Source organism: Haplochromis burtoni, unplaced genomic scaffold (genome assembly GCF_018398535.1).
Source record: "Haplochromis burtoni strain Fernald_Lab_line unplaced genomic scaffold, NCSU_Asbu1 Contig_79, whole genome shotgun sequence".
Classification (NCBI taxonomy): Eukaryota; Metazoa; Chordata; class Actinopteri; order Cichliformes; family Cichlidae; genus Haplochromis; species Haplochromis burtoni.
The window spans coordinates 1,301,163-1,325,147 of record NW_024582440.1 but is presented as its reverse complement, the minus strand read 5'-3'; the positions used below and the strand labels follow the sequence as shown (position 1 = coordinate 1,325,147).

General features: G+C 40.1%; 2 protein-coding genes across 6 annotated transcripts; one reads left to right on the top strand and one right to left on the bottom strand.

Moving 5' to 3' along the window:
* Positions 1–199: 199 nt before the first annotated feature.
* On the bottom strand, positions 200–10,254 carry dgkab (diacylglycerol kinase, alpha b). 2 transcript variants are annotated; one of them, XM_005924753.3, is made up of 25 exons: positions 9,972–10,254; positions 9,341–9,453; positions 9,187–9,272; positions 7,862–7,938; positions 7,425–7,569; positions 6,954–7,028; positions 6,747–6,796; positions 6,344–6,418; positions 6,071–6,187; positions 5,849–5,966; positions 5,581–5,669; positions 4,548–4,658; positions 4,142–4,240; positions 4,006–4,056; positions 3,786–3,859; positions 3,566–3,640; positions 3,381–3,466; positions 3,210–3,299; positions 2,963–3,123; positions 2,784–2,848; positions 2,576–2,666; positions 2,291–2,471; positions 2,055–2,175; positions 1,885–1,945; positions 200–1,181 (listed from the first exon to the last, which is right to left on the bottom strand). In XM_005924753.3, the coding sequence occupies exons 2-25, from the start codon at positions 9,379–9,381 to the stop codon at positions 1,101–1,103; spliced, it is 2,220 nt and encodes a 739-aa protein (XP_005924815.1). In that variant the 5' UTR covers positions 9,382–9,453; positions 9,972–10,254; the 3' UTR covers positions 200–1,100. The 2 variants fall into 2 exon arrangements, with proteins under 2 accessions (XP_005924815.1, XP_005924818.1); XM_005924756.3 differs by lacking the exon at positions 9,341–9,453 and having other exon boundaries at positions 9,972–10,253.
* A 2,247-nt stretch (positions 10,255–12,501) lies between these two features.
* On the top strand, positions 12,502–22,832 carry stx16 (syntaxin 16). Of its 4 annotated transcripts, none has more exons than XM_005924749.2 (9): positions 12,502–13,001; positions 16,792–16,803; positions 16,896–17,003; positions 17,094–17,234; positions 17,441–17,603; positions 17,717–17,805; positions 18,786–18,929; positions 19,486–19,566; positions 21,119–22,832. In XM_005924749.2, exons 1-9 carry the CDS (start codon positions 12,876–12,878, stop codon positions 21,218–21,220), a joined length of 966 nt encoding a protein of 321 aa, XP_005924811.1. In that variant the 5' UTR covers positions 12,502–12,875; the 3' UTR covers positions 21,221–22,832. The 4 variants fall into 4 exon arrangements, with proteins under 4 accessions (XP_005924811.1, XP_005924814.1, XP_042077995.1 ...); XM_005924751.3 differs by having other exon boundaries at positions 12,503–12,956; XM_005924752.2 differs by lacking the exon at positions 16,792–16,803 and having other exon boundaries at positions 12,502–12,956.
* The last annotated feature ends 1,153 nt before the right edge of the window (positions 22,833–23,985 follow it).

Here is a 23,985-nt window from a genome sequence, read left to right as displayed (position 1 = left end):
GATGCTATCATGTCAGCATGGACCGAATTCTCTGAGAAATGTTTCCAGCAACTTGTTGAATCAGTTCCAAGAAGAATTTAGGCATTTTTGAAAGAAAAAGTGTTTGCAGCCCAGTACAAGCACATTACAAGTGTAAACAAGTACATTCAATATCCAACACAAGACTACTGAAAGTTGAAAACACATTGCCGAAACAATATCTTAGCTTTAAACTTTATTCATTCAATCACAAAGTAGAATACTTTGGCTAGCTTCCACCCAACGTTAGCATGACCTCATCAGTCATGTCTGTGTTTGAGAAGCTTTTTCAGTGCGAAGGAGTCTAATAAAAGTGTTGACACAAAGAATTAAATTGACAAAGTGAGGTTACAGGACAAAATTGGTAAAGAAGCTAACATTAAATATGATTTCAGGTATGTACACCGGGCGTATTAGACACAGTGGAATGCTGCTGCCATTAAACTCGTTAAATATGGGAGGGCTGTATTGAATGCCTCTCTCTTTATGACTTTCATAACTCAAAAAACCCCAAAAACACATATTCAGTTACATTCAATCAAGAGTTCCTTGCATTATTCTATCAACAGTTCTCTAAGAAACAGACAAAACATTCACGTGAATATCTTCTTATCTATCTTATTGTCTCTCAACTGGATGAACACTGGCAATGAAATACATGTCAACACACAGGACAGTTTATTTGGTGAACTGCTTTTTGTCACAAGCTGCACAAGGAAGTACAGATACTACTGTAAATATGATTTAGCACAACAAAACATCACAACATAAAATACAGCTAGTACATGCATGTTCCTTGTGCTTATACTGTGGGTACACAATGTGCTCTGATCCTTTATCTATAGAAACATAATGCATTGCATGAAAATTGGCACACAAAAGCAGCAGTCAAACTTGTCAAGTTTGCACTTTTGATATTGGTTTGTCAGTGTGGCATCTCTCTATGAAAGCAGTATCTTAAAATGATGTCAGGAACTGGGGGCAAAGGAAGTAAACAATGACAACACATGGTTACACACTCAATCCAACGCTGGTGAGCTGCAGTGATCCTCAGAGGGCCAGAGGACGTAGGAGCCACAACTCTATTTGAGGTGAAAGAAGCTGGATGGTTTGGTAGGTGGAGCCATTAGCATGCTAGCTTGGTTCTTGTGAGTTATGTGGATCTAAAATTCATAAAAGATGCAATTTAGGTTAGTTTAGGTTAGCCACAGAGATCCTTCCTTGTTGCTGGGTAACTATTCATTTGCCCAGCTGTCAGTAGATACTATGTGGCTCATATCAAGTTATTTTTTAATTTGTCTTTGGATATGAACGCACAGAAACCATTCCCATTGCTCTTTAACTGTCTACATTTTAGCAGAAGTCACTAAACCAATCATTAATACTCTCATTACAGACTTATCCAGCTGTGCTAGGACACCCCTGTCCCCAAGGGGACACAGTCTTTTTTGTGAACAGGGCAAATTGCACTTCAAATATTGGCCCACAAAATCCAAAACATGTCTCCAAAAAGGAAACAGTTTGGAACATCCCCATAATACTTGCACATGATTGCCTCTTTCTGTCTTACCCACATAACAATTGTGAGGTGGTCTGAAAGTAGCGCTGCCACTCAGTTCTAAGTGAGAGCCAATGATCTTGTGTTAATGTCTGCTGGTCAGTAAAGATGGACACTTGGACTTCACCTCCAAATTGCTTCAAGTATCTCTTTTAAGTTATATTAATCACAATCAATTCTGGTTATACTTGCTGTAGAAGTAACATGATTCAATTTCTGATCAAAAGACATTTATAAATGTTTTAGATTGCATTATGTTGCCGTTGTCTCTTCTCTTCCCCCTCATCATATTATTTAATAATGCTTACAGTACAAGGAGGCTGCATCCAGGGCTCACCATCGATCTGCATTGGAAATGCTTTAGATGTCCTGCACATAGGGAGCAATAACAGCAATGTGTAATTATACTACACTACATATACACACACTGTATGGTACTGAAAAATATTCCTGTTGTTTAGTAGGTAAAGTTCACAACCTAATGGTAATCTGGGAGGTCTGTGCCAGTCTGTGCCCAGCGCTCTTCAGCCCAGTATAGATTTGTCCCATCTCTATAACCCCTTCAAGCCCGACCACCTCCAATCGTTTATCGCTTATATCTGAGGAGTTGTTAAAAAGCAGAGTAATTTAACCGTGTTTGTAAATGTCAAATCAGGACTACAATCTATGACAATGATATGTGAGGATTCAGGAGTGTAAACAGCTGAGTCTCACCTTGGGAAACTATTTTCAGAGCTTCAGGGTCAGTGATAACCTCACTCTGCTCCAGCCCTGCCACGCCATCAGACTTCTTAGACTCACCCCAGAGGTTGGAGCCTCCGTGCATGCTGGGTATGTTGAGGACAGCTATGCCCTCTAGAGAGACACGAGTCAGGTCCAGAGGTTTTCCGCAGCACTGGTGTTGCAAATACAAAACAAAACAAAATAAAAACATTTCAGCATTATTCACAAATATGCATAGTTCTGGTAAAACAGCCTGACTGTCGCAGAAATTCCGACCTCAATCGTTAGACAGTCCTTCAGCCTCTTACAGGACGATGAGAGGGTCTCCGAAGTGGCAAATTCAAAATACTTAAGTTTGTTCTTCATTCTTAAAACGACAGAGAACAAGAATTTGACCAAAAACAAACACACAAATAAAAAAGTAGACTGAGCTCTGTTACACCTCTTATGAGAAAAGGTTCAGACTGCTAACATAAATTCGTACCTGCTGTTGAACCTCTGGGGATGTTTCTCTCTCATGGAGTGGAAACGATGAGCAATAGAAGCATCCTGCACACAAGGATGAAAGTGCAATCACATGAAAAACGATCATGAATCATATTTCATGCAATGCATTCATTTTTCTGATGAATGCGTAAACTCCCTGTAGAGTTCGTGACTCACCACTCCAATGGAAAAGTAGTTGTTAATGATCTCATTGGGCACAGGGTCTCCTGCCTCATGAGGGTCATTCGGTATCACTTGGATACTCCAGCGGTCCATGGGGACCAACTCACTCCCTTCAATCTCTTTCATGATTTCTTTCAAATCTGACCCGTCGTATCCTTTCATGGGATTATGATAGAAACAGCTTAAATATGTAACTGACATCTGACACTTTCATTAAAGTTCCTGTTTTGATTGTTGTTACCTCCTCCCCAGCGTAGGCAGCGAGCCAGGTCATTCCCAGTGCCCAGAGGCAGCACAGCTACAGAAGGATTCACCTGGAGGTTTTCTTTGTCTAAAATCACAAGAGATGTTATTTAGTGCTTCAGACGGTTAGCTCAACCTGCTGTCTGAAACTCAGCAGGACACGCATTACCTAAAGCATCCAGAAGCCACCCAACGGTGCCGTCTCCTCCACACACCAAGATCCTGTAGTCGCACAGATTACGAAAGAAGTGCAGACTGAAAGACAGAGTCAGCATTAACATAAATATACTCAAATGACATGTGCATTTGAAATCCTATAGAGTCCTATAATGTGTTTAATGTGCACTGCTGTACCCTGGAGCAGGGCCTCCATCAGACAGATTGTATACTTGGCGTGGATTCAACAGGTACTGAAACTTCCTGAGCACTCTGCAAAGACAAAGCAAAAGCTGTTATAAACTGCCAATGACACAGTATTATCCTATGTATTGATATGGAAGCAAGCATCTCCAAAATGTCAGATTTTTTAGTATGGAGCGTGAAACTTCTGATCCCATAGGACTGTGCTGCCTACCGTTCGCCTTGTTTTCCTCCACTTTTTGGGTTTACAAACACCAGCAGAGGGTGGGTACGAGGAACAGGAACAATCTGAAAAAATCCCACAGATTAGGATCCATTAGATTATGTAAATCATCTGCAAAATACACAGACATTGAGTTATATGTTTTATATACATATAATAGCTCTGGTGGCTCTAAGTTCAGTTTATTTAGTGAGATTTGATATTGGGAGACCTGCAGGATGTGGCCATCAAGAGTGACATTCAACAGGCTGGTGTCCTCCTCCTGCCAGAAACAAAAACTTAGTGACCAGCTCACAGACAGATGGCCTAAAAATCTACATTCATAGAGTAATTTAGAGTCATTTTACCTTTGAGACAGCGTAAATGGCCCACGGAGGCAGTATATGATCTTTCAGCGGCCCGCAGTCACAGTTCGATAAGCCACGCAAAACACATTCATCGTGACGCTTAAAAAAACAAAACAATACTCAGTAAATTAAAAATGGTAATCTGTTCTTACTCATTCAGCTATATAGACAGAGCAATACTTTTCAGCCAATTACACACATTTATACAAGCACCGTTTTCCATGCCTGAGTGCACACACACACTCTCGCGGTCCAATGGAGTCATCATACTTCGACATACTGACTGGAGGAGCCAGCTGGTAGCCACCCAGTTGGTGGAGGACCCCACTCTACCTCCGATTCCACAGTGATATGATACTAAGCAGGCCCGATCACATGCAATCTCTGTATTCACTAACGTACTCACCAACTCCTGGCACCACACGCAGCGCTTCCCGGCCAAAGTTTTGATCTTCTTATTGCAGACATCACACTTGCTGGCACCGCAATCAGCTCTGATCCAGTCATGAGCTGGTATCTGAGATGCAGAGGAGGCACGAAACAGGCATTATGCACAAACTGCCACTTAGCACCAGCGGCAACGTTGTCTGGTATTGTTTTCACATTGTGAGTCATGAATATTTACAGAAAGTGAATACTCAGTTTTAAAGGTGGATAAGTTCAACCAGCAGATGCGGGTGAACCAAAGAGCCTACCTGCTTTAATCTAGTGTATAAACATCACAGAAGAAATCACTGGGATCACTTTTTTTCTTTTTTGAAATCTGGAAAAAACAACTAATTTGACAGCAGGGATGGGTAGCGCTATGTTCACATATTCATTCATTCATTCATGCTGGTTTGTTCGAGCCGACTTATGTGGCAACCCATCCCTGCATGGCTGCAGGAAAAATTATGTTATAGCTGACTTTAAAGGACTCAGTACAGAATACACCCTGCTCCTAAGCAGCTGTGGAAAATAGCTGCAGATTTCTGGCTTCATGATTGAACTGAACTGGCAGATCGAATAAAAACAAACCAGTTCCACCTCCCACAGCAGCTCATTACTGATTTTTTTTTTACTGTGTCTGCTGCTGCAGGAAAGAAAGTGACCAGGCCACTATCTGTGCTTGTGCAAAAGTGGGACGTTTAACAGATGTACAGAGCAGATTGTGCAGGCAGTAATCCTCATTTTTTTTAAAAACAGTGAAAAAAACAGAGGCTGCACTTACTGACTAATGCACTCTAATGTTCCCTGTTCTTAATGTGCTTGTGGCCATTGCCGTTTGGTTTTTAAAAAGAGAACAGGTGAAGAGAGAAGATGCGACTATATCCCCATAAACGCACTGAAAATAGCATTTTGCATAAAACGTAAGTGCTGTTGTAAATGTAACCGGATATCTAAAAGCAGAAATATACATAAACCAAAGGGAAATTAAAAGCAATCATTGTGTTCCTTACACCAATTTCCTGTTTAGATTTGACAAAGGTACGAGCGCAGGGCTCGGGATTCTTGTTGGCACACTGGCTGTGGACGATGTACTTGCAGCCTAGAAGGAGAAAATGCAGTGGGTGAGAAAGGTTCTTAACATTTAATATCAGAAACTGCAGCGATGCTGACAGAAAGCAGAGTGTACAGGTGTCACTGTAAAATGCACGTCTCCACCAGTTCATTTATACAGTGTAAGAGGAGCTTGGCTTCCCCCTGGTGGCAGTTGTGAGCTCTTACAGTTGCAGCTGAGTCCTTGCTTCCCAAGGCCGAGCAGCATGCTCTCACACACGCTGCAGTAGGTTGGCTTGTTAAAATGCTTCATCGTCCATATGTGCTGCCCATCCTTTTCCGTCATCTTTTGGGAATAAGAGAAAATAACAGCAGTTGGTCAGATCTTTTAGTTAAGTCAAGGCAGTTTAACAAAGAAAGGAAGGATTGTATAAAATGTTTTTTTTTCACCTTCAGCCCCAGCAGAACAAGTAAAGGTGCATTGTTCATGCCTCCCTTCAGCCACTCCTCCAGAGTGACGGTGCCACTATCATCCACATCAATCGCTGTCATCATGTCTTTGAGCACCTGTTCCATCACAAAACACCAGTAATTTATACGAATCTTCTGTCACACCCTCAGCCTGTGTTTTCAGGTGCCACACTTTAAGTGGGCTGGTAAACAAAAAAGTTCAAAAGCCATGCAGAATAAGAAGAAGAAACAAACAGAAAAAAAGACTCATACTGGTCTGAGTTCAGTCACGTCCCAGCCCAGATAATCAGCGGCACGCATCATTTGAGTGATTATACGATCCACTTCCTGAAAGAGAGACAAAAGAGTTCTGGTGAGATTGGGTGCAACTGTATCCATCCAAACTAGCGCGCAAAAGTAATCTAAGACAGTCAGCGAGGCGCCAAGTGCAATGCACTTAAAACATTGCAAAATTAAAACATTATATATGCTACAGCCAGAGAAGTTATATATGCGAAGATTTGGCCAAAACTGAGTCCACATGTAGAGATATAAGTCTAACTCTAGAGAGTTGAATTTCAGTACCTTAATTTTTTCAACATGAATCAACAGGTTTTTTTACACTATACACATAGATCTATATCTATCCCCTTGTCAGTAATTTTGAGTAACTTACGGAGCTGTCCAGGAGTCCGTTGCCATCTTTGTCGTAAAGTTTGAATGTAACTAGAACCAAACAAAGTCAGTTAGTCAGTTAGCTAACCGTGGGTTTTACAGTTGCATATCCTCAATTTTAAGACATTTTCAGCAATAAATGTGGATTAAATGCAGCTGCAACTACAATAAAAACTCCCAATATGATCAAAAGATAAGTCAAACTAACATTCGAGCTTCTCCCGCGGCTGTTCTTTCTCCAACACTGAGAAGTAACAGGACACATCACGAAGAAAGACTCCACCTGAAAAACAAGAAACGAACACAGTCCTCAGATTTAGTGAGGTTTTTTTTTTTTAAAAAAGCAGCAGATGAAAATTGGTGGAATATCAAAGTAAGTATTTTATCATAGTTTTGTTGCTGGACCAGGTGCACTAATCTGCAAAGCTCGGCCTTCAGCGTCATTACTGTGACCGGACAGCAAGATATGAAAAAAATAATAAGCACACAAACAGGTGGTCACTGAAAAAATACTACCTTAGCAGATCAGTCTTTCTTTTGATAGTTTTCTGGGAGTTTTGTGCAGCGTTTCCAGCCATATCCAGGACTGAATAGGAGTGCAAAGAACATCTTTCCCCCAAACTCTGTGCTGCACAGTTTTGTTAAAGGACAACAAAGTCAGAATATAAAAAGTCTTTACCTTCTTTGGGCTGAGGGCTCTTCGAGGAGCCGTTTTGCTCCACGTTTTGGAAATAACGAAAAAGCCGCTGGCAGAAATCTGCAGGGAAGTCCTCCACTTCTAAGTAGGTCTTGAGAAAGAGACAGAAGCCCTCGGCATCGACGCACTAAAGAGAGAAGCTGAAGTTATTTCCAAATGAGACAAAAGGATAAAACATTTACATTCAGAGCAACAGTCTGACTACGATTTTTAGAAAATGTCATAAAAAAGTGGTAGAAAGCTTCCTAAAAAGACCGTGTGTGTTTTTAATCAAGCACATTGTTAAAAATAGAGGTAAAACAAACTTTTACAACTAATAATACAAATGAATAAATTCATGTTTGATTTGTTTGTAATAAGTAGAGTATTAGGAACATTTGACACAGGAAATATAGTATATGATTGCCTAAAAAAGTTACCTCTCCAAAGCTGTGCTGAGAGAATCGACCGCCTGGATGAAACTCCTTAATCACATCTTTCACCCTCAAATTGCTCTCTGCAGGGAGAAGATCAGAGAGGTCAAAACGTAGCTGTAGATGTGGATACACTGTGACTGTCAGTCATTAAATCTGGGTTTGGGCCTTGCAGTGTGAGGTAATGCACACACTACCTTTCCCAGGTCTGGAGAGGAGCAAGTGTAATTATCCATTCATCCATTATCCAGCGTGCAAACACTAAAAGCCTACAGACCCATTTCATTTCTTCTAAAGCCTTTGAGTGGACAGTGGATTATTTTCAGCCCTTTAGCACACACTTTTTTGTCAACACGTGCATGTAATTCTGCGTTCGCCCCAGCCCCAGCGAAGGGGCAGCATGCACTTATGTTTGGGAGTTGCCGCTTGTGATTTTGGGTGGCTGCTGAATGAGTAGCATTAAAGTAAGGCAGTGATACCGACTGCACTTTTAACTGAAATGTTTCCGCCTACATGCAGGAGCAGAGTGCACATGTGTTGCAGGTTAGGATCTACAAAGTTAACTTTTCATATTTTTGTTGGACTTTGCCTGCGACACTCCCGTCTCCACTTATCTTGCTTTTTTTTTCACTGCCTTCATAAATCGTTCTGAAGACTTCCGATATTTATTCTGACATTATCCAGTGCTCAGATGTTTAATTCATTAAAAAGGAGTGAAACAAAAGTGTAAAGTAAAGTAAAAATTACACTTTTTTGTAAATGTGTGATGTGGTTTCCAGTGTCTGTGCAGCCAAGAAGAGTGTTAGTGTTAGTGTTAGATTACACAGATCGAGAGCGGAGCTATCATAACACATCTGGCCAGTTCATCCTCAGAAAGGTGAAAGCCTGAATTCAGTGTACATGGATGGAGTTTTTAAAAAATACATTTACAGTCATAAACTGACACTGTGAAATAAATGGCATATTGAGCTACTGCTGCTTTATTAATTTAACAGAGAAATTTGCCAGAGTATTGAGTTACACTGCATTTTGTTAGTGAGAATGCACTTGAGACTTACGTGGCTCTAATTACAGTTTGAATGCACGCATTGTTTTTATATTCTGTCCTGGACGCTGTCGTCTTTGGTCTCAGTAATCACTCATTGCTTTAGTTTTATGCCTTTGATACAAACACAACAGTGTATCTTGTGTGCATCAAGTGCTTGGTGTAAAGGGATTTGTATATACATTTTTAATCTGTAATAAACGTGTCAACTTTATTATTATTACGATTATTGTTCCAGTTTACTTTACTTACAGGTTAAAAAACAATGTAGAAAATGGAAACTTACCTTCCATGTAGTGCTGCAGCTGGATAAAATCCACAGGAGTCAGAGACCCTTCTGTATCATCAGAGGAGGCCATCCTGGTCTGCTCCCTGAACAATGAGGGAACAGTGACTGGACATTCACAGAGGTGTCAATAACACCCAGATAAAGCACTAACCTGGCCAGGGAGACTGCAGAAACTAGGAGGCAGCCATACATGTAACATGTTTTACGTCATGTTCTGTGTTTTGTGTCAGCAGAACTGGTTTGCCTCCATTCCTGGGACTGCCACTAATGAACAGAGCATACTTTTCTTAACGGATACCAATCTAAAAACTTGCTATTAAAACAACATTGCTTCACTGACCACTGCTGATTTTAAGGAAAGAGTAGTGAAAATCAGATTGTATCATCCTGTAAACATGGAGCTGAGGAGTAACAAGCAATAACATCAAGAGCTCCAGATTGTGACTACTGACGAGCTGCCAGCAGCAGAGAAGCGGAGGAGTAGATGTAACACTGGCCTGTAGATTTTCTGGTTGTGCAGGTGTACCTGTCCGGCTAAAACCACTTTTTAACTTCCCATCAGTTTAATGAGCAAAGCAGCAATTAAGACCCCTTTTAAAAGGGGGCATCCGTCAAACAGGATTATAATGTGAAGCCAGGATGTCAGCCTGGCTGACACACACACACACACCACACACAAAGACACACATTTACATAATATTTTAACTTGTTCGGCTCTCGAAGTGCTGCACATGTGCTCGGACAGAAGGAGGAGGGCTCGTGAACTCTAACAGGCTTCTTACCTTGACTCTCTCTCCTGGGACGGAGGATGGGGGGAAATAGAAGCGAATAAAGTCTCTCGTAGCTTCTCCAGCAGCACACACCGCTGCTATGCTGTTTGATGGCAGCTGGTGGTTGTGGGTGAATGTCTACTGCGGTATTAGCGGATAAGGGATTAAGAATGGGCGGAGGAGGAGCTTTTAGCGACATAATTACAGATAGTGGCACCGCCTAGCGCGTGCACGCACAGAAAGGCGCACGCGCGCACACTCGTTAGCGCTATTGTGCCCTTACAACAGGTCAACACAATTATCTAAACACTGCGGCTCTCAGCCTGGACGCTGGAATGTAGCGGAATGCATGAACAGGTGCGAATGAATGAAAACTCAGAGTACGAACCGGTGAAGCGGCTTTCACGTGTCGTTTTTTAGTTTAGTCCCACTTGTGCGTGGACTCTTCACAGTATACTGGTTTTCCACCCTGAATGTTCTTTTGACTTTTTGTCGTAAATTATGACTTCTGGTGCAAAACATGACTTTTTATCGTAAGTCGGGACTTCTGGTGCAAAACGTGACTGTTGACTCTCACATGTAGACATTATGCCACAGACAGACGATGGGGTCGAGAGATCTTTTTATTGAGGGGGACAGCTGTTTAACTGTTAAATGTCCTTGGCTTCAATTGTGTTCTTTTTTCGTTGGTGTTACCAGTGGGTTTTTGAGTCAATGCCAATATTTAGAGAATAATAAAATCCTTATACATAAGGCTGGATCCATGCTTTCAGATTATTTACACCAAATTTTGACCTTACCATGTCTGGATACCTAAGTGTATTGAGTTGTTGCCATGTGAATGCATGATTACATATTTGTTTAAAAGAGCAGTAGTGCAGTGAATGGGTGAGTATATAAGTGTATATATTTATATTTATTATATTTATACAGTTTGTTAAAGTTATATTGAAAAGATGACAGAGGCATTGATTTTACGTTCTAGCAATGAATTTCACAGTGCTAGTTATTTAGTGAAGATGCCTCGCCACCACCATGTGATTGGTTGATGCTATTCTGCTACATGTACTGCAGATACTGCTGAAATTATTCTAAACAGTAAGACAGGAAAAACAAATTACACAAGTTATTACACAATTTATAAAGAAATCTCAAGCGTTTTTCACAATGTGCTCTGTAAAGGAGTACTTGACAATAATTATTCCATTCTGAAATATCAGTCCTGCTCTGATTGACTCAAAGGTTGGTACAGACACTCATGGTACCTCAGGATGAATTAAACAGGTGCCCTCATGAAAGCCAGCAAAATAAAGTTGCGTGGTTCTTTTCAGGTTTGCAAACTGAGGAAAATCTATTCCTTGGTAGCATCGTGACGCAGAACACTCTATTCTGTATAAACATATGTAAATCTCCACATAAGCACATTTCCAGTATTTCTCCTTTTCAGTCTAAAAAAAAAGAAGCTCAATTTGAAATGAGTATGTGGGGGGAAAGACTTTAGAGACATTTAGAAACTGCCTTAAAAAATTGCCTAATGTGTGGATAAGGGAAAAGCCAAACTAAATTTAAATTTGTGCACCCAATTCTTGTTTTTGAAAGCTGGATAAGGAGGTGTAGCACCCCATTTTCTATGTTGCTTGTATTCTGGATAGAAAATAAAACGTTTCTAGATTTTTGAAGCTTGAACACCAACAACTTGGATTTCCTACTTGGAAAGTCAGAGCAGCCTTAGCAAGCCTAATTTAACAATCCAAGATGAAAGATGAAAGTAAATAGTTGTAAAACTGTAAAACGTTTAATCTGTACTGCCAGTATTGTGTATTTGTCATATGTCGAGCATTGTCCTGGCATTGTCCTGGCTCTATCCAAGTATGCTGCAGTATAATGCTGCTGATACCTGAATGACTCTACCTTGCTAACACCAAAACAAATCCTGTTTTTCCTTACTATTTCTGAAAACTGCTAACTTGGGAGTGACATTAATTCCTGAGATTCCTGACATTCAAGTTCCAAGGTGCCTGGAACATGGCATATATAAGCTGTTTTCCTTCCAAGAAGGCTCTCCTCGCCTCGGAAGGCTGGTGCCTTTCAGGCAGCTAACTTCGTGTTCTTTTCATTGTGTCATTGTGTTTCCCCCAGGGATCAATAAAGTATTCTGATTCTGATTCATAGTTTTTCCTATTTTAAGTCTATAGGTTAGCACCTAGCTTTCTTATATTCATCTTCTCTCAGGCTATGATTAATAAATTGGCTTAGTAAAAATTTCTAATTTGTTTGTCTCTTCTTTGTTATGTCTTCAATGAGCCCGGTATAACACTGTTAAACCTTGTGTTTCAAGGAGGCCGCTATGTTACAACTAGGCTGTTATGTATTCTAATGTAAACTCACTGAATTTACAACCAGTTTTCAAGTGCTTTTGTTTGGTTTTTATTTCCAATTTCCCTAACAGGTTTTGGCCCTTCTGGTACCGCCCTGGAAACGCTTCTGTCTGATGTTCTCAGCTGAAGCGGTAGGTGGCGAAGAGTCACTTCCGTTACAGATGATAGCGCAGTTAATGAGCAGAAGAAGAATTGCTTCACGCAGATGTTTACGTTCTCCTACTTCCGTAGCTACCTAAAGCGGAGTAACGTTACCAGTCTGACGCTAAAGCGGACATTTCACCAGAAAATCTCGGTCATGTTTAGTTTTCTTTACCTCAGTATTAGAGCGGCTTAGCGGATCAACATGATTCAGGCCGTGTGTCTCCCGCTGTAGGCGCTGCATCGCGAGTTTTTCTCACCATTCATCGCAGGCAAAGCAAAGCTAAAGCTAGCGCCGTGTTAGCAGCTGGTCAGAGGCAGTTGGCTCAATTTAATAAAGGATCTTTCGATCCGCACTCTGCCCCCTTGTTAATTTAGATTATCACGCAAGGCAGTCATGGCCACTAGGCGTCTGACAGATGCCTTCTTGTTAATGCGGAACAATGCAATCCAAAACCGGCAGATATTGGCTGAGCAAGTGAGTACATACGACCCCCGTCTGAGTACACGTAGCAATGCTGCGGTGAGTGGTCTGCATCGTTTTGACATTTTACTGTGTGTGTTTGCGTATAGCCAGTCACCGATCCCTGTTAGCTAGATCCAGGTGTGTGATAGCTGTAGCTGCTGTTAGTTATTATCCTGGATGACCTCCACGACGTTAGTGTTTCAGTGGTTCACAGTGATGTGATGATGGAGGATGAAGAAGTGTTGCAGGCATGCTTTTAGCTAGTTAAATGTCTATAACCGCCCGTTTTTTAATGACAAGAACATATATTTTATATACATATTTAGGTCAAGGTTAACTGAGGGTTATGGTTGATTTCATTTTCTTCGCATCCTCTCGTGTGCCTCACTGTAAAAAAACAAACAAAAAAAAAACCCTGCTGTGGCCTTTCAAAAGCCCGCATCATACAGAGTCGTGACCTGTAACTGATCTAGAGTGTAGCTGATTCTCTTCTGCAGTTATTAAAAATAAATACAATAATTTGAAAGGCAAAGGCAATGAAAATGCTCGTAAAGCTTCATGGAAACTGTTTGTCACTAAGAAATACTACCTATCCTTTAATTGTTAAATTATATGGACTGGGCCACCCGCATGTCACAGTAGCTGTTATAACACCCCATTCTAAATTGTTCGCCACACTTTTCCATTTTAACACGTGGATTTTTTTGCCCATTTAAACACAAGGCCACTTGTGCCGTCCGAGGCTGATGTTGGTTGCTTGCAGTCTCTCTTCTAGTTCAGTGTGCTCTGTGTTGGTGGACGAGTGAAGTTCTTTCTCACCAAACTCATCCAACCATGCTTTGTGCACTAGGGCACAATCCTACTGAAACAGAAAATGAACTTTACCACGCTGCACAATTCCAAGCTTCCAACTTGGATTTTTCCAATTACTGATAAGCTGGGGCATTCAGATTTCCCTAAGAGTAAGAGTTCCGGGCCAAAGCACATAAAAGCAATGATTAAGAAATGTGGCCAGATACTTTTGTCTATATAATGCAGATATAATGAAAAACAAGCGAGCTTTTTAGTAATCACGATACAAGAAGAATATATTTATATGTTCCTCTATAGCAGAGCTGTTCTTTCTGATAGTGATTTCCGTGACACTGAATAATGATTTAGTTTCTTTTTTCTAAAAAACAGCAGTCGCTGCATGGAGCTTATTGCTGGAGAGCTAAAACATTAAATGCTGGCATGTTTTTTTTTGTTTGTTTTTTTTTTACTAGCAGTGATAAAACACTGAATTTAATGTTGATGCAGAAAAAAACAAAAAGAAAGAAATTAAAATCCTGCCATGACCTACTTATATTTTTAGGTTAAACTCCACCACAGTACAAAAGTTATTACTTTCCCTGACACACTTTTGAAGCTTCTTCAAGCGGGCAGGTGTATGCCACACGTGAATATTCACACTCTGCTGTGAACATTTTATCGCGCTACCTGCACGCTGGTGTAGATTAGTTTCTTCCCGCTGGAAGCCCAGAGATCATGAACTTTTAAGGTTAACACATTCTGCATTTGTTTGGGGAAATAACAAAATGCCGATCTCTCCACACGTACCCGGGTATTTTTGAAAACGCAGATTTTTCTATGCGTTTGCGCCTTTCGTCCACACGTAAACGGCGTTTTCGGTCACTAAAAACGGAGATTTCTAAAAACGCCTGCCAGGGTGGATATTTTCGAAAACTCAGTTTTTGCATTTGACGTCACACTGTGCGCCACATTATTGTTTCGGTGAAATGAATTTCTACAACACTGTTACTTGTACTCTCTGCAGTGTTTAAAAGCTTACATATACACACACAGCTCCTGTCCGTCCACACATACAACTCGGTTCTGCTTCTATGCTCCTTCTTTGTTTACTATTTCCCGCCGAGGCTTCTAGACTTCTGATTGGCCAACATTTCTACACGTTAGGAATATATCGCCACCTGTTGCTTTGGCATGTTCCTAGCAGCGTTTTTCTTCATTTCTGCGTTTACGTGTGGATGGGATTATTTTTTTAAAACGAAAACGGAAAATCTCCGTTTTCAAAAATACCCGTGTACGTGTGGACGTATCCTCAGTAACACAAGTGATTTCTTCAGGCACATCTACAGAGTGGAGCCCTTTAAATGGCTGTGGCTCCTGGAACAACACTACCTCTCTGTAAGAGTGTCCTGTTTGGGTTTAGATCAGGATCAACAGCGAGCAAGCTCAGAGTGAGGAAGATAGAAGCATTGCTGTGGCTTCACTTTTTGGGAGGGTGATTCATGCCTAATAGGGCACATGAGCTAGTCATACACTGTCTGTTATTTTTCCTTCCAAGAACCAAAACAAAAAAAAAAGATTACTCAGTCGGTTCTTGGCATTTTGCTTCATCTACAGAACAGCTGGTGTAAAAGAGCCCAGAAATTTGGCTTTGGATAGTTACACTCCCCACATGTGTTGGGTCATACACTGATTAAAAAAAAATTGATACCAATTCCATCATTGATTCTTATTATATATTCATTCCTTATTAATTTTCTGCTTGAAAAATCTCTTGAGTCCAAGCACAGTGTAGAAACAGACTAATGGAAACACTCCAGCCCAATGACTTTGCTGTCAGCTGTCAGAAAAACATGTCAGCATTAATGAAAGGCATTGTTAAGCTCTGAGGCACAAGATTCCAGGGGAATAGAAAATTTGATAGTGGTTCTCAACTGGAACGGTTCCCATCCCAACCCTACCTCCTCTGCATGCCTGCACACCTTTTTTTTGACTTTATCTCTGTGTCCATCATCTCTTCTCAGATAGATTTAGTTCCCTGTTAACTATTCACAGTGAAAATGTTGTAATGAGTGTTTTACCTAGCAGGATATTAGCTGCCAGTGAAGAACAGTAAAGAAATGAGTGAAATCTTGGAACAGAATCGAAATTCTGGATTTACAAACGATCTCTTGTGCCCGAATGAGCATCTTCTCAATATCTGTTCAAATTGTTTAGTCTCTTCTTCAATGAAACTGCTCCAACCACTTTATCTTATGTCTGAAATGGCTAAAAAGTACAGGTAGAAGTGTGAAGTGCAGGTTCAGTCTCCTTCTTGTACTGTAACAAACGTTTGTTTGACACTGGCGTCGTGTTATCATCGATATAGGGGATAAACACAGTTGATTTAAATGTCTCACAGGCTTGGTCATTAAAATTATGAGGGGCTAAACTGATTAGACCAGTCGGCCGTTATCAAGCCGTCACGTTGAAGCTGTTAGAATATTTGGCTCTGGTGGTTTTTAGTTGCTTTGTTGCAGCAGGACCATTAAGTTGCTTAGAGCTGCGTCTAAAATTGCATTAGCTGTTAGAAACGAAGAACATTTTGCTGCTGGCTGAACACTCAGGTTTGAAATAAGAAGGCAGCAGACCAAGTCGCCTCTCGCTTTTTTACTGACAAATCAATCACTGAAGAAGACAAAGCAACTAACAATGAACTCTATTTAATCTAAAACTCTTAAACTCATTTTCCTTTTCTTAGACTCACAGGTTTCTGCTCTCTCTGTTCTCACACTGTTTCCTCCTTGTAATCATTTGATTTAAAGTAAAATGATTTGGAAAAAGGTTTCTGGATGATATTTTTCTATATTTAGTTTAACTGTACACTGAATGTACAATGAATGTCAACAGCCTCTTTTACAGTGATTATTATTCCTAATTCAAAGTAATTTAACAGTGGGAGTGGATGGATATTTATATTTCATGGGCCTCACTTTCTATTCCTTTTTTTCCCCTTTTTTTCTCCTTTTGCTTGTTTTCGGTTGGATGGGACCGCTCTGATATCTGCCAATCATATTAGGAACTTGATGAGGTACTGTCATTTCTCTTACTAAAAGACGGAACACCGTCATCTTCACCCTCTATCACGTAAAACGTTTTAATGGATCCTCTTGTGTCTTTAAGTTGGCCGATGATCGGATGGCCCTGGTTTCAGGGATCAGTTTGGATCCCGAAGCCGCGATTGGGGTCACCAAGAAACTGCCCCCCAAATGGGTAGATGGAGTAGATGAGGTAAACTGAAACTGTAGTAGAAATTTGCAGCTACTTCAGTGTCTCTTTAAAGTGAAATTCAGCAAATAAATTAATACATTTTGTCTTCAGATCCAGTATGAAATCACAAGGATCCAGCAGAAGATGAAGGAACTGGCCTTGCTTCATGACAAGCACATGAATCGTCCCACACTGGATGACAGCAGCGAAGAAGAGCACGCCATAGAAATCACAACTCAGGAGATCACGCAGGTGAGATAATTTAGCAGCACTGTGCATATGTATGCTGCCTATTTTTAGACGTGAAATGCTGATTCTTTTCTTTCAGCTGAAAATCTGCGTGGATATGTTTTAGCTGTTGTTTTTATTTGAACATAAGTATTTATGTGAGAGCACGCTCTAGTATGGAGCCTGAAGTGAATTTAGAAATGAAACAAATAGAGTCGTTGTTTTTGCAGATGTTCCATCGATGCCAGCGAGCCGTGACTGGTTTGCAGTCTCGCTGTGGTCACTGCACAGAGCAGGAGGAGCGACTCTTGAGAAATGTGGTCTCCTCTCTGGCACAGAGCCTGCAGGAGCTATCAACCAATTTTAGGCACACACAGTCCAGCTATCTAAAACGTAAGGACTGCATGGCATGTTACATGTTTGGGTTTTTTAACTGTTATTAAGTATTTTTGTCCTCATGATGTTTTAATGCCGTCTAAGCATTGTGCCATTGGCTTGTCTGACAGGTATGAAGAATCGAGAGGAGAGATCAAAGCACTTTTTTGACTCGGGGCCCTTAATGGAAGAGGATGAAGATTTAGCTCTATATGACAAGGTGAGGACGGCATGTTTAGAGCTGGGGTGTCCACAGAGAGCTGCTCTTAAGCTTAAATGGAACACACCGGTAAAACAGGTGCAAAATAATCATAACAAACAAACCAAACGCCTTTTCCAGATGATGAGCAGTTTAAGAAAAATAACAGCTTTTTTAACAGTGTTTCTTCATTATAAGCAGTAAATCAAAGAAACCCATCAGCACGTCTCAGTCCAGCAAACCAGACTGAGTTGTTTTTTTATTTTTTGGGTTATGTGTTCCTTATTTTCATTGGTGTTTCCTGGCAGGATGCCTGATGCGTTTGTCAATAAGAAGGCTCTAAAATTGATTCTGGCTCAGATAAAGTCACCAGTTCAGAGTTTTAGGATATTTTAATACAAAACACAGTAATTGAGATAAATCCAGTGGTTGTTGGCCTACATCTCTGAACACAATGCATGTATGCTGACACTGTGTACACAGCTGCTCTGTGTATACAGTGAACCAAAAGCAGAAGTATCCATGACTATCAGTACCATTAAGATTTAAAAAAACAAAAAAATAATCAGTACATCTACCAATGTTTACACATTTAACTCCCAATTTGTACTAAAAATAGTTACATTGAGTTTAGGTACTTCTTAACAGACAGGAAATGGCCTCAGTGGAGGAATTAAATAAATGCTTTGTTTATAAAATGGGTGGTCCTGGGTTTAAAGTCATCCATTTCTGTGTGGAGTCTCTATAAAAGATGCGCATGTTGTTGGTTATATTGGAGACTCTAAACTGACTGTAGGTGTGAATGTGAGTGGGAATGGTTGTCGGCCTCTGTGTGTTGGCCATGCAACACATTGGCTACACTACACTACTGTAAAATCTTCTGTGTTATTGAAATGGAAATTGGTCTGAATAAAACAAAAACAGCTCATTACCCTGCTGCTGTCCATCTAGTCTATAACATTTGTATATTCAGCCTTGTTCTTGAATCTGTCATTTTTCAGGGGTTCACGGACGATCAGTTGATGCTGGTGGAGCAGAACACAGTCATGGTTGAAGAACGAGAGCGGGAGATCCGACAGATAGTGCAGTCTATCTCAGATCTGAATGAGATTTTCCGGGACTTGGCAGGAATGGTGGTGGAGCAGGTATTTGAAGCAAATTCACTGAGCTACCACAGGAAAAACGTGCACACACAGGCTTCAGCCACATGTGAAAATGGAAAAAAGATCAGTTTTATCAATCATTAATAACAAAAAGGAGCTAAGTTAAGCTCATTCTGATCCTATTCGGCAGGAGCTTTCAGATTACTTTTGTTTGTATAAATAGTATTTGAACAAAATAACTTAAGATGTTATTTTTAACATCTTAAGTTATGTGGGGATAGGTTAATTGATTAATCTAAATTGTCACTAGGAGTGAATGTGAGTGTGAATGGTTGTCTGTCCCTATGTGTTAGCCCTGCGACAGACTGGCGACCTGTCCAGGGTGTACCCTGCCTCTCGCCCTATGACAGCTGGGATAGGCTCCAGCACCCCCCGCGACCCTGAAAAGGATAAGCGGTAGCGAATGGATGGATGGACTTTGAACTGATCTTTAAGGAAGAGTATACATAGACTTGTGAGGAGTTTTGCTACAAAACTGCAAACACGTTCTACAAGTTTCTTCCCTTAAACCAAAAAAACACTCTTTTTGTCCTTCCAGGGCACCGTTCTTGATAGAATCGACTTCAATGTGGAGCAGGCTTGTGTTAAAACAGAAGACGGATTGAAACAGTTACAAAAGGTAAACACTAAATTTCTTTATTTAGTGTCTTGTTTTTTTTTTCAGGCAATTTCATTTTTTTAAGTAATTCTAAACACTTTTTGGCTTATGGAATGAAAACTGTAAATAATGACCAAAGTGAAATAATAGGTATTATAATTATTTGTAGCGGTATTAGTAGTAGAAATTATTTTAAAGACTTGTTTAAATTTCTTATGAAAGCCAAGCTGTGATTTGTTCATACACATGCTCAGAGGCACTTCTAAATGTATTTATAAAGTACAAAAAAATGAATCTATTGATTTGTGCCTGAAACATTCATGTGTGTGATATACACAGTGTTAGCAAATGAGGGTCAGTGTCCTTTTGGACAGACTAAGGTGGAGATGTTTGACCATAATGGCAAAAAACAAACACAGCATAGCGGCACAAACACTTCATACCAGCTGTCAGCACGATGGAGAAGAGGTCCTGGATTTGGGCACCTTGCAAGCACTAAATTGACCATGAACTCTTCTGTATGCCAAAGTATTCTAGACTCAAATGTGAGGTCATCTGTCCAACAGCTAAAGTATGGTTAATACTGGGTTAGGGCTGTGCGATGAGACCAAAATCTCATATCCCGATATAAGACATCTATCGTCCAACCTGGAGTTGAGTGTTTGAACTGATGCATGAAACTATATATTTTTAGACATAAGTTGTAACGGCCGCCGTTTTCTTTGTGAGTATTTATTACACGGCGTGCTGCGAGAAAAAAACTGTTCTAACGTTTGAGTCCAAGGTTTATTTTCTAGCACCTGACGGCTCTTTTTTGCTTCTCATCCATAAATACTCTGCATACTCTTTCATGTGATTCAGTTTATTTTGAAAAGTCTCAACAGGATCTTGAGCTTTACTGTCAAAGGTTTATGTGGAAACTAAACCAGCGGACACGCGATGGTTTTACCGTCGTTGTTGCTAACGACAACCCATAAAAACAGGCGCTTGTCCGTCCGTAGTGTGGTTATATTAAATATAAGAGAAAGAGAGAACTTTAAGAAATTAATATAGCCACTACAGTGACCATCAAAACCATGAAAAAATATTGCCGTAAACGTTTATTTTGCGACACCATGAAACAAACGATAGCGTAAAATGAAAATGTCGTCATCCGCTATATATTGTTATATCGAACAGCCCTATACTGGGTTATACAACAGGACAGCGATCCTAATCAAGGTATTGCAATGACACAATCACAGTCCAGACCTCAGCCTGACTGAAAGAGAGCTGTGCAGAGACAGGCTTACTAATCTCAAAGAACTGAAACAACGTTGCAAAGAAAAGTGAAGCAAAATTGATCCACATCTATGTGAGACACTGATAGAGTCATACAGAAAACGATTACGTCCAAGTTGCTGCTAAAGGTCGTTCTACAAGCTGTTGGATGTTTTGTTATGTAATGTTTCAGGAAATTTTAGAGCCTGTTGACCAGATGTTTTTTCTGTCCTGTGGTGTAAAAAGACCCCATTTGTACTTATTCATTAAAAGTGAATGGTGTTATGTAAAATTATTCTTATTTTCTTTTCAGGCAGAACAGTATCAGAAGAAAAACCGAAAGATGCTGGTCATTTTGATCCTTTTCATCATAGTCATTGTTCTAATTATTATTCTTTTTGGAACAAAGTTCTAATCACTCATTCCTCCGTTTTTGTTTTCTGCCTGGGTGTTTGTTGTGCAACTGTGTGGACTTGGACTTGATTCTACCGTCTTTCACACCAACCGGGAAATGCTAAGAAGAAATCTTTGTGGGGACACTGTGGGTTAGTGGAGATGGGGTTTTTTTTTAATGGGAGAGTTAGATTTTTTTGTTTTGTTTTTTTCTGTTATTTTTGACGGATTTGAATGAAAAAAACAAAACAATCAACAGTGTCTATTTTTCCTAAGTGACTTTGACAGAGGTTTGTTCAACCGGACATTTTCATCTTAGCATTATATTTACATCCCAGCTCAGTATTTTACTGTGAAAGACTTGAGAACTTTTTTTTTTTTTTAAATGAGGGCAGTACCATTTAAGATCAGAACAGCCATTCAGTACCAAAGGACCATCTGTTTTTTATCAGTTTATTCCTCACTTTAGAAAAATAATACTAAGGTCCTTGTTACCAAACGGTTGGCCTGAGGAGGGTTTATGCAGCCATACATCTCCTCCACTTCATTTTAACTTCATACCTGTTGAACACTTGCTGCGCTCTAATGAAGTGCTCATGTTAAAAACACTCGTTTTTGTTCTCCATGGTCTTTGCATAAAGTGCTACCTTTTTTTAAGAAACCCTTGCAGTTTGCACATATTGAGCCCTGAGGGGTAGGAATGGGTCGGGGTGTCGTGGATGTAATACTACTGTCATTTGTATGATAAGCAAATTATTTATTTTCAAGTAACTTCATATAACCCAGAGATTTTTTTTGTTTTCTGTCAGGTTTGCTGTAAATTGAATAGAGTGTATGTGTAGTCTGAGCACAACAGTTAATAATCACTCCACTGAGGAAACGGATGTAGTACAACACAATGAAGAGACATCTGAAGACCGCATTGTGATTTTTATTTTTTTTTTTTTTCCCCTTTCTTCTTTGTTCAGATTTACACATTATATTTCATTTGGCTGTCTGATGAGCTGAAACAATGGAGCGCTTTGTTTAAATATATGTACTCAACTCTACACTTTACATGTAAAATCATCTTCGTCATTGATGTGAAATTGTATGTAAAAAAGAAGAAGTCCAAGTGGTACTTTACTTAAGTATTGATTTTGGAAACCAAACGGGTGAGGAGACAGCAGCTTAATTTTTTAAAAAATAAACCTGGAACATGAGTCGGTGCGTATCTGTGTGTTCACGTCTTGCACAAATGGTACTAACTGCAAACAAAGGTCACATTAAACACTAAAAACTATTAATTTAAACATCTGTTCCATGAAAAATCACCTACCTAACACTATTTTTTTTTTTCTTTTTAAAACTTTAGCGCATTTAATGAAGCCATGAAAATTTTGACCTCACACTAAAATTCCAGAGTTGCAGGTGCCCAAAATCCCACTCAAGGGATTTAATAATGCACTGCTCTATTTTCAGTTCGATTTTGGAAGAGCTTTTCCCATGTGCATGTAGGGTTTGCTTGGGGATAATTCCCAACATGTGGGATTTGGTCATCCCCGACTCATTACTGTGAGTAGTCTTGTCTCTCAAAACACAATTTGGGGGAGAAACCAAAATTAACACTCCTCTATCAAACACAACCAACCTTGGAAAAAGGCACCGCAGCTTTGGAGAAAATGACTTCTGTAAGAATGCCATGACAACCTGACTGGTATAGTGTCATGGATAAGTTGCAGGGCAATAAGTCCCTGATATAAACGCCATGGAAAGCATGGCATGACAGACAGACATCGCAATCCTCCTCCACAGACTCAGGAGCATCTCCGGGTGGCACTGACTGATAAGTGGGCTGAGGTCCCACAGGATGATTTTCAGAGCTTGTGCTTGTCCATGAGGAAGACACTTACTTCCATAATCAGTGAAGATCGGGGGGACACTACCCTGCTGTTTTATCGCTTCACCAATGTATGGTGCTTATGCTTCTTGACATTTTTGTTGGTTTTGATATTCAATAAAAGGTGATGAGATGCAATATATCAGTGGTAATTTGCATACAAGTAAAACTACACCACTGTATTTACAAACCAGTTTAGTGGGATGTTATTAAATTCCTGGAGTGTACACATGAATGGGTTGAAATTTTGTGATATTCAAATTATTTTTTTAACTGCATTCTTGAGCCACATGTAATGTTCAGGACTGAAAAACATCTAAACTCTGTTAAAAACTTCAACCAACCGCTCAGATCTTGAGTTCAGGGGTCAAGCTTTCTGGAGATGTGACTGCAATAACTTGAGATACCACACAGGATTTTGAAACTGATGTCCTAGTTCTGTTTGGGGGGGGGGGGTAACACTGGTTTTTGCTGGTATTTAATTTAATGTCCGTGGCACAGTGTAAGGGGAGAAAAGTACTGATATCCTGGATACTTGGAAAGAAAAGAAAATGTTTTGGATAAACGTATGCGGGATAGTGGCTGAATAAAACAAAATATAATAAGATGTTAAGATTTTCCTACAGTGGATATGTTTGACAGTCCACAGAGAATATTCACTATTTGTGGATGTGGCAAAGAAGGATATGCAGAGGGTTGGTGTGACAGAGAAGGATGGCAGGGATAGGGTCAGATCGAGGCAGATGATCTGCTGTGCTGAGCCTTAAAAAGAGAAAAAAAAAAGAAAGAAGAAGAATTAATTGATGATATAAATGACTGTTGGATGCAGCCATAGCTTTACTAGAGACCAGTGACCAAAGGATTTTTCGTGATGAGAAGGAAACAAACTAACAAACAAAGAAACAATC

Bases quoted from the DNA above. Each gene is read 5' to 3' on its own strand.
- stx16 (XM_005924749.2), top strand. From the start codon at position 12,876: ATGGCCACTAGGCGTCTGACAGATGCCTTCTTGTTAATGCGGAACAAT. The intron at 18,930-19,485 runs GTATTTGAAGCA...TTGTCCTTCCAG, and splicing joins CAGGAATGGTGGTGGAGCAG to GGCACCGTTCTTGATAGAAT. The intron at 19,567-21,118 runs GTAAACACTAAA...TTTTCTTTTCAG, and splicing joins GATTGAAACAGTTACAAAAG to GCAGAACAGTATCAGAAGAA.
- dgkab (XM_005924753.3), bottom strand. From the start codon at position 9,381: ATGTATGGCTGCCTCCTAGTTTCTGCAGTCTCCCTGGCCAG. The intron at 7,029-7,424 runs GTAAAGACTTTT...CTTGTTTTTCAG, and splicing joins GAGCCCTCAGCCCAAAGAAG to GTGGAGTCTTTCTTCGTGAT. The intron at 1,182-1,884 runs GTAAGCATTATT...TATGAATTTTAG, and splicing joins GGATGCAGCCTCCTTGTACT to ATCCACATAACTCACAAGAA.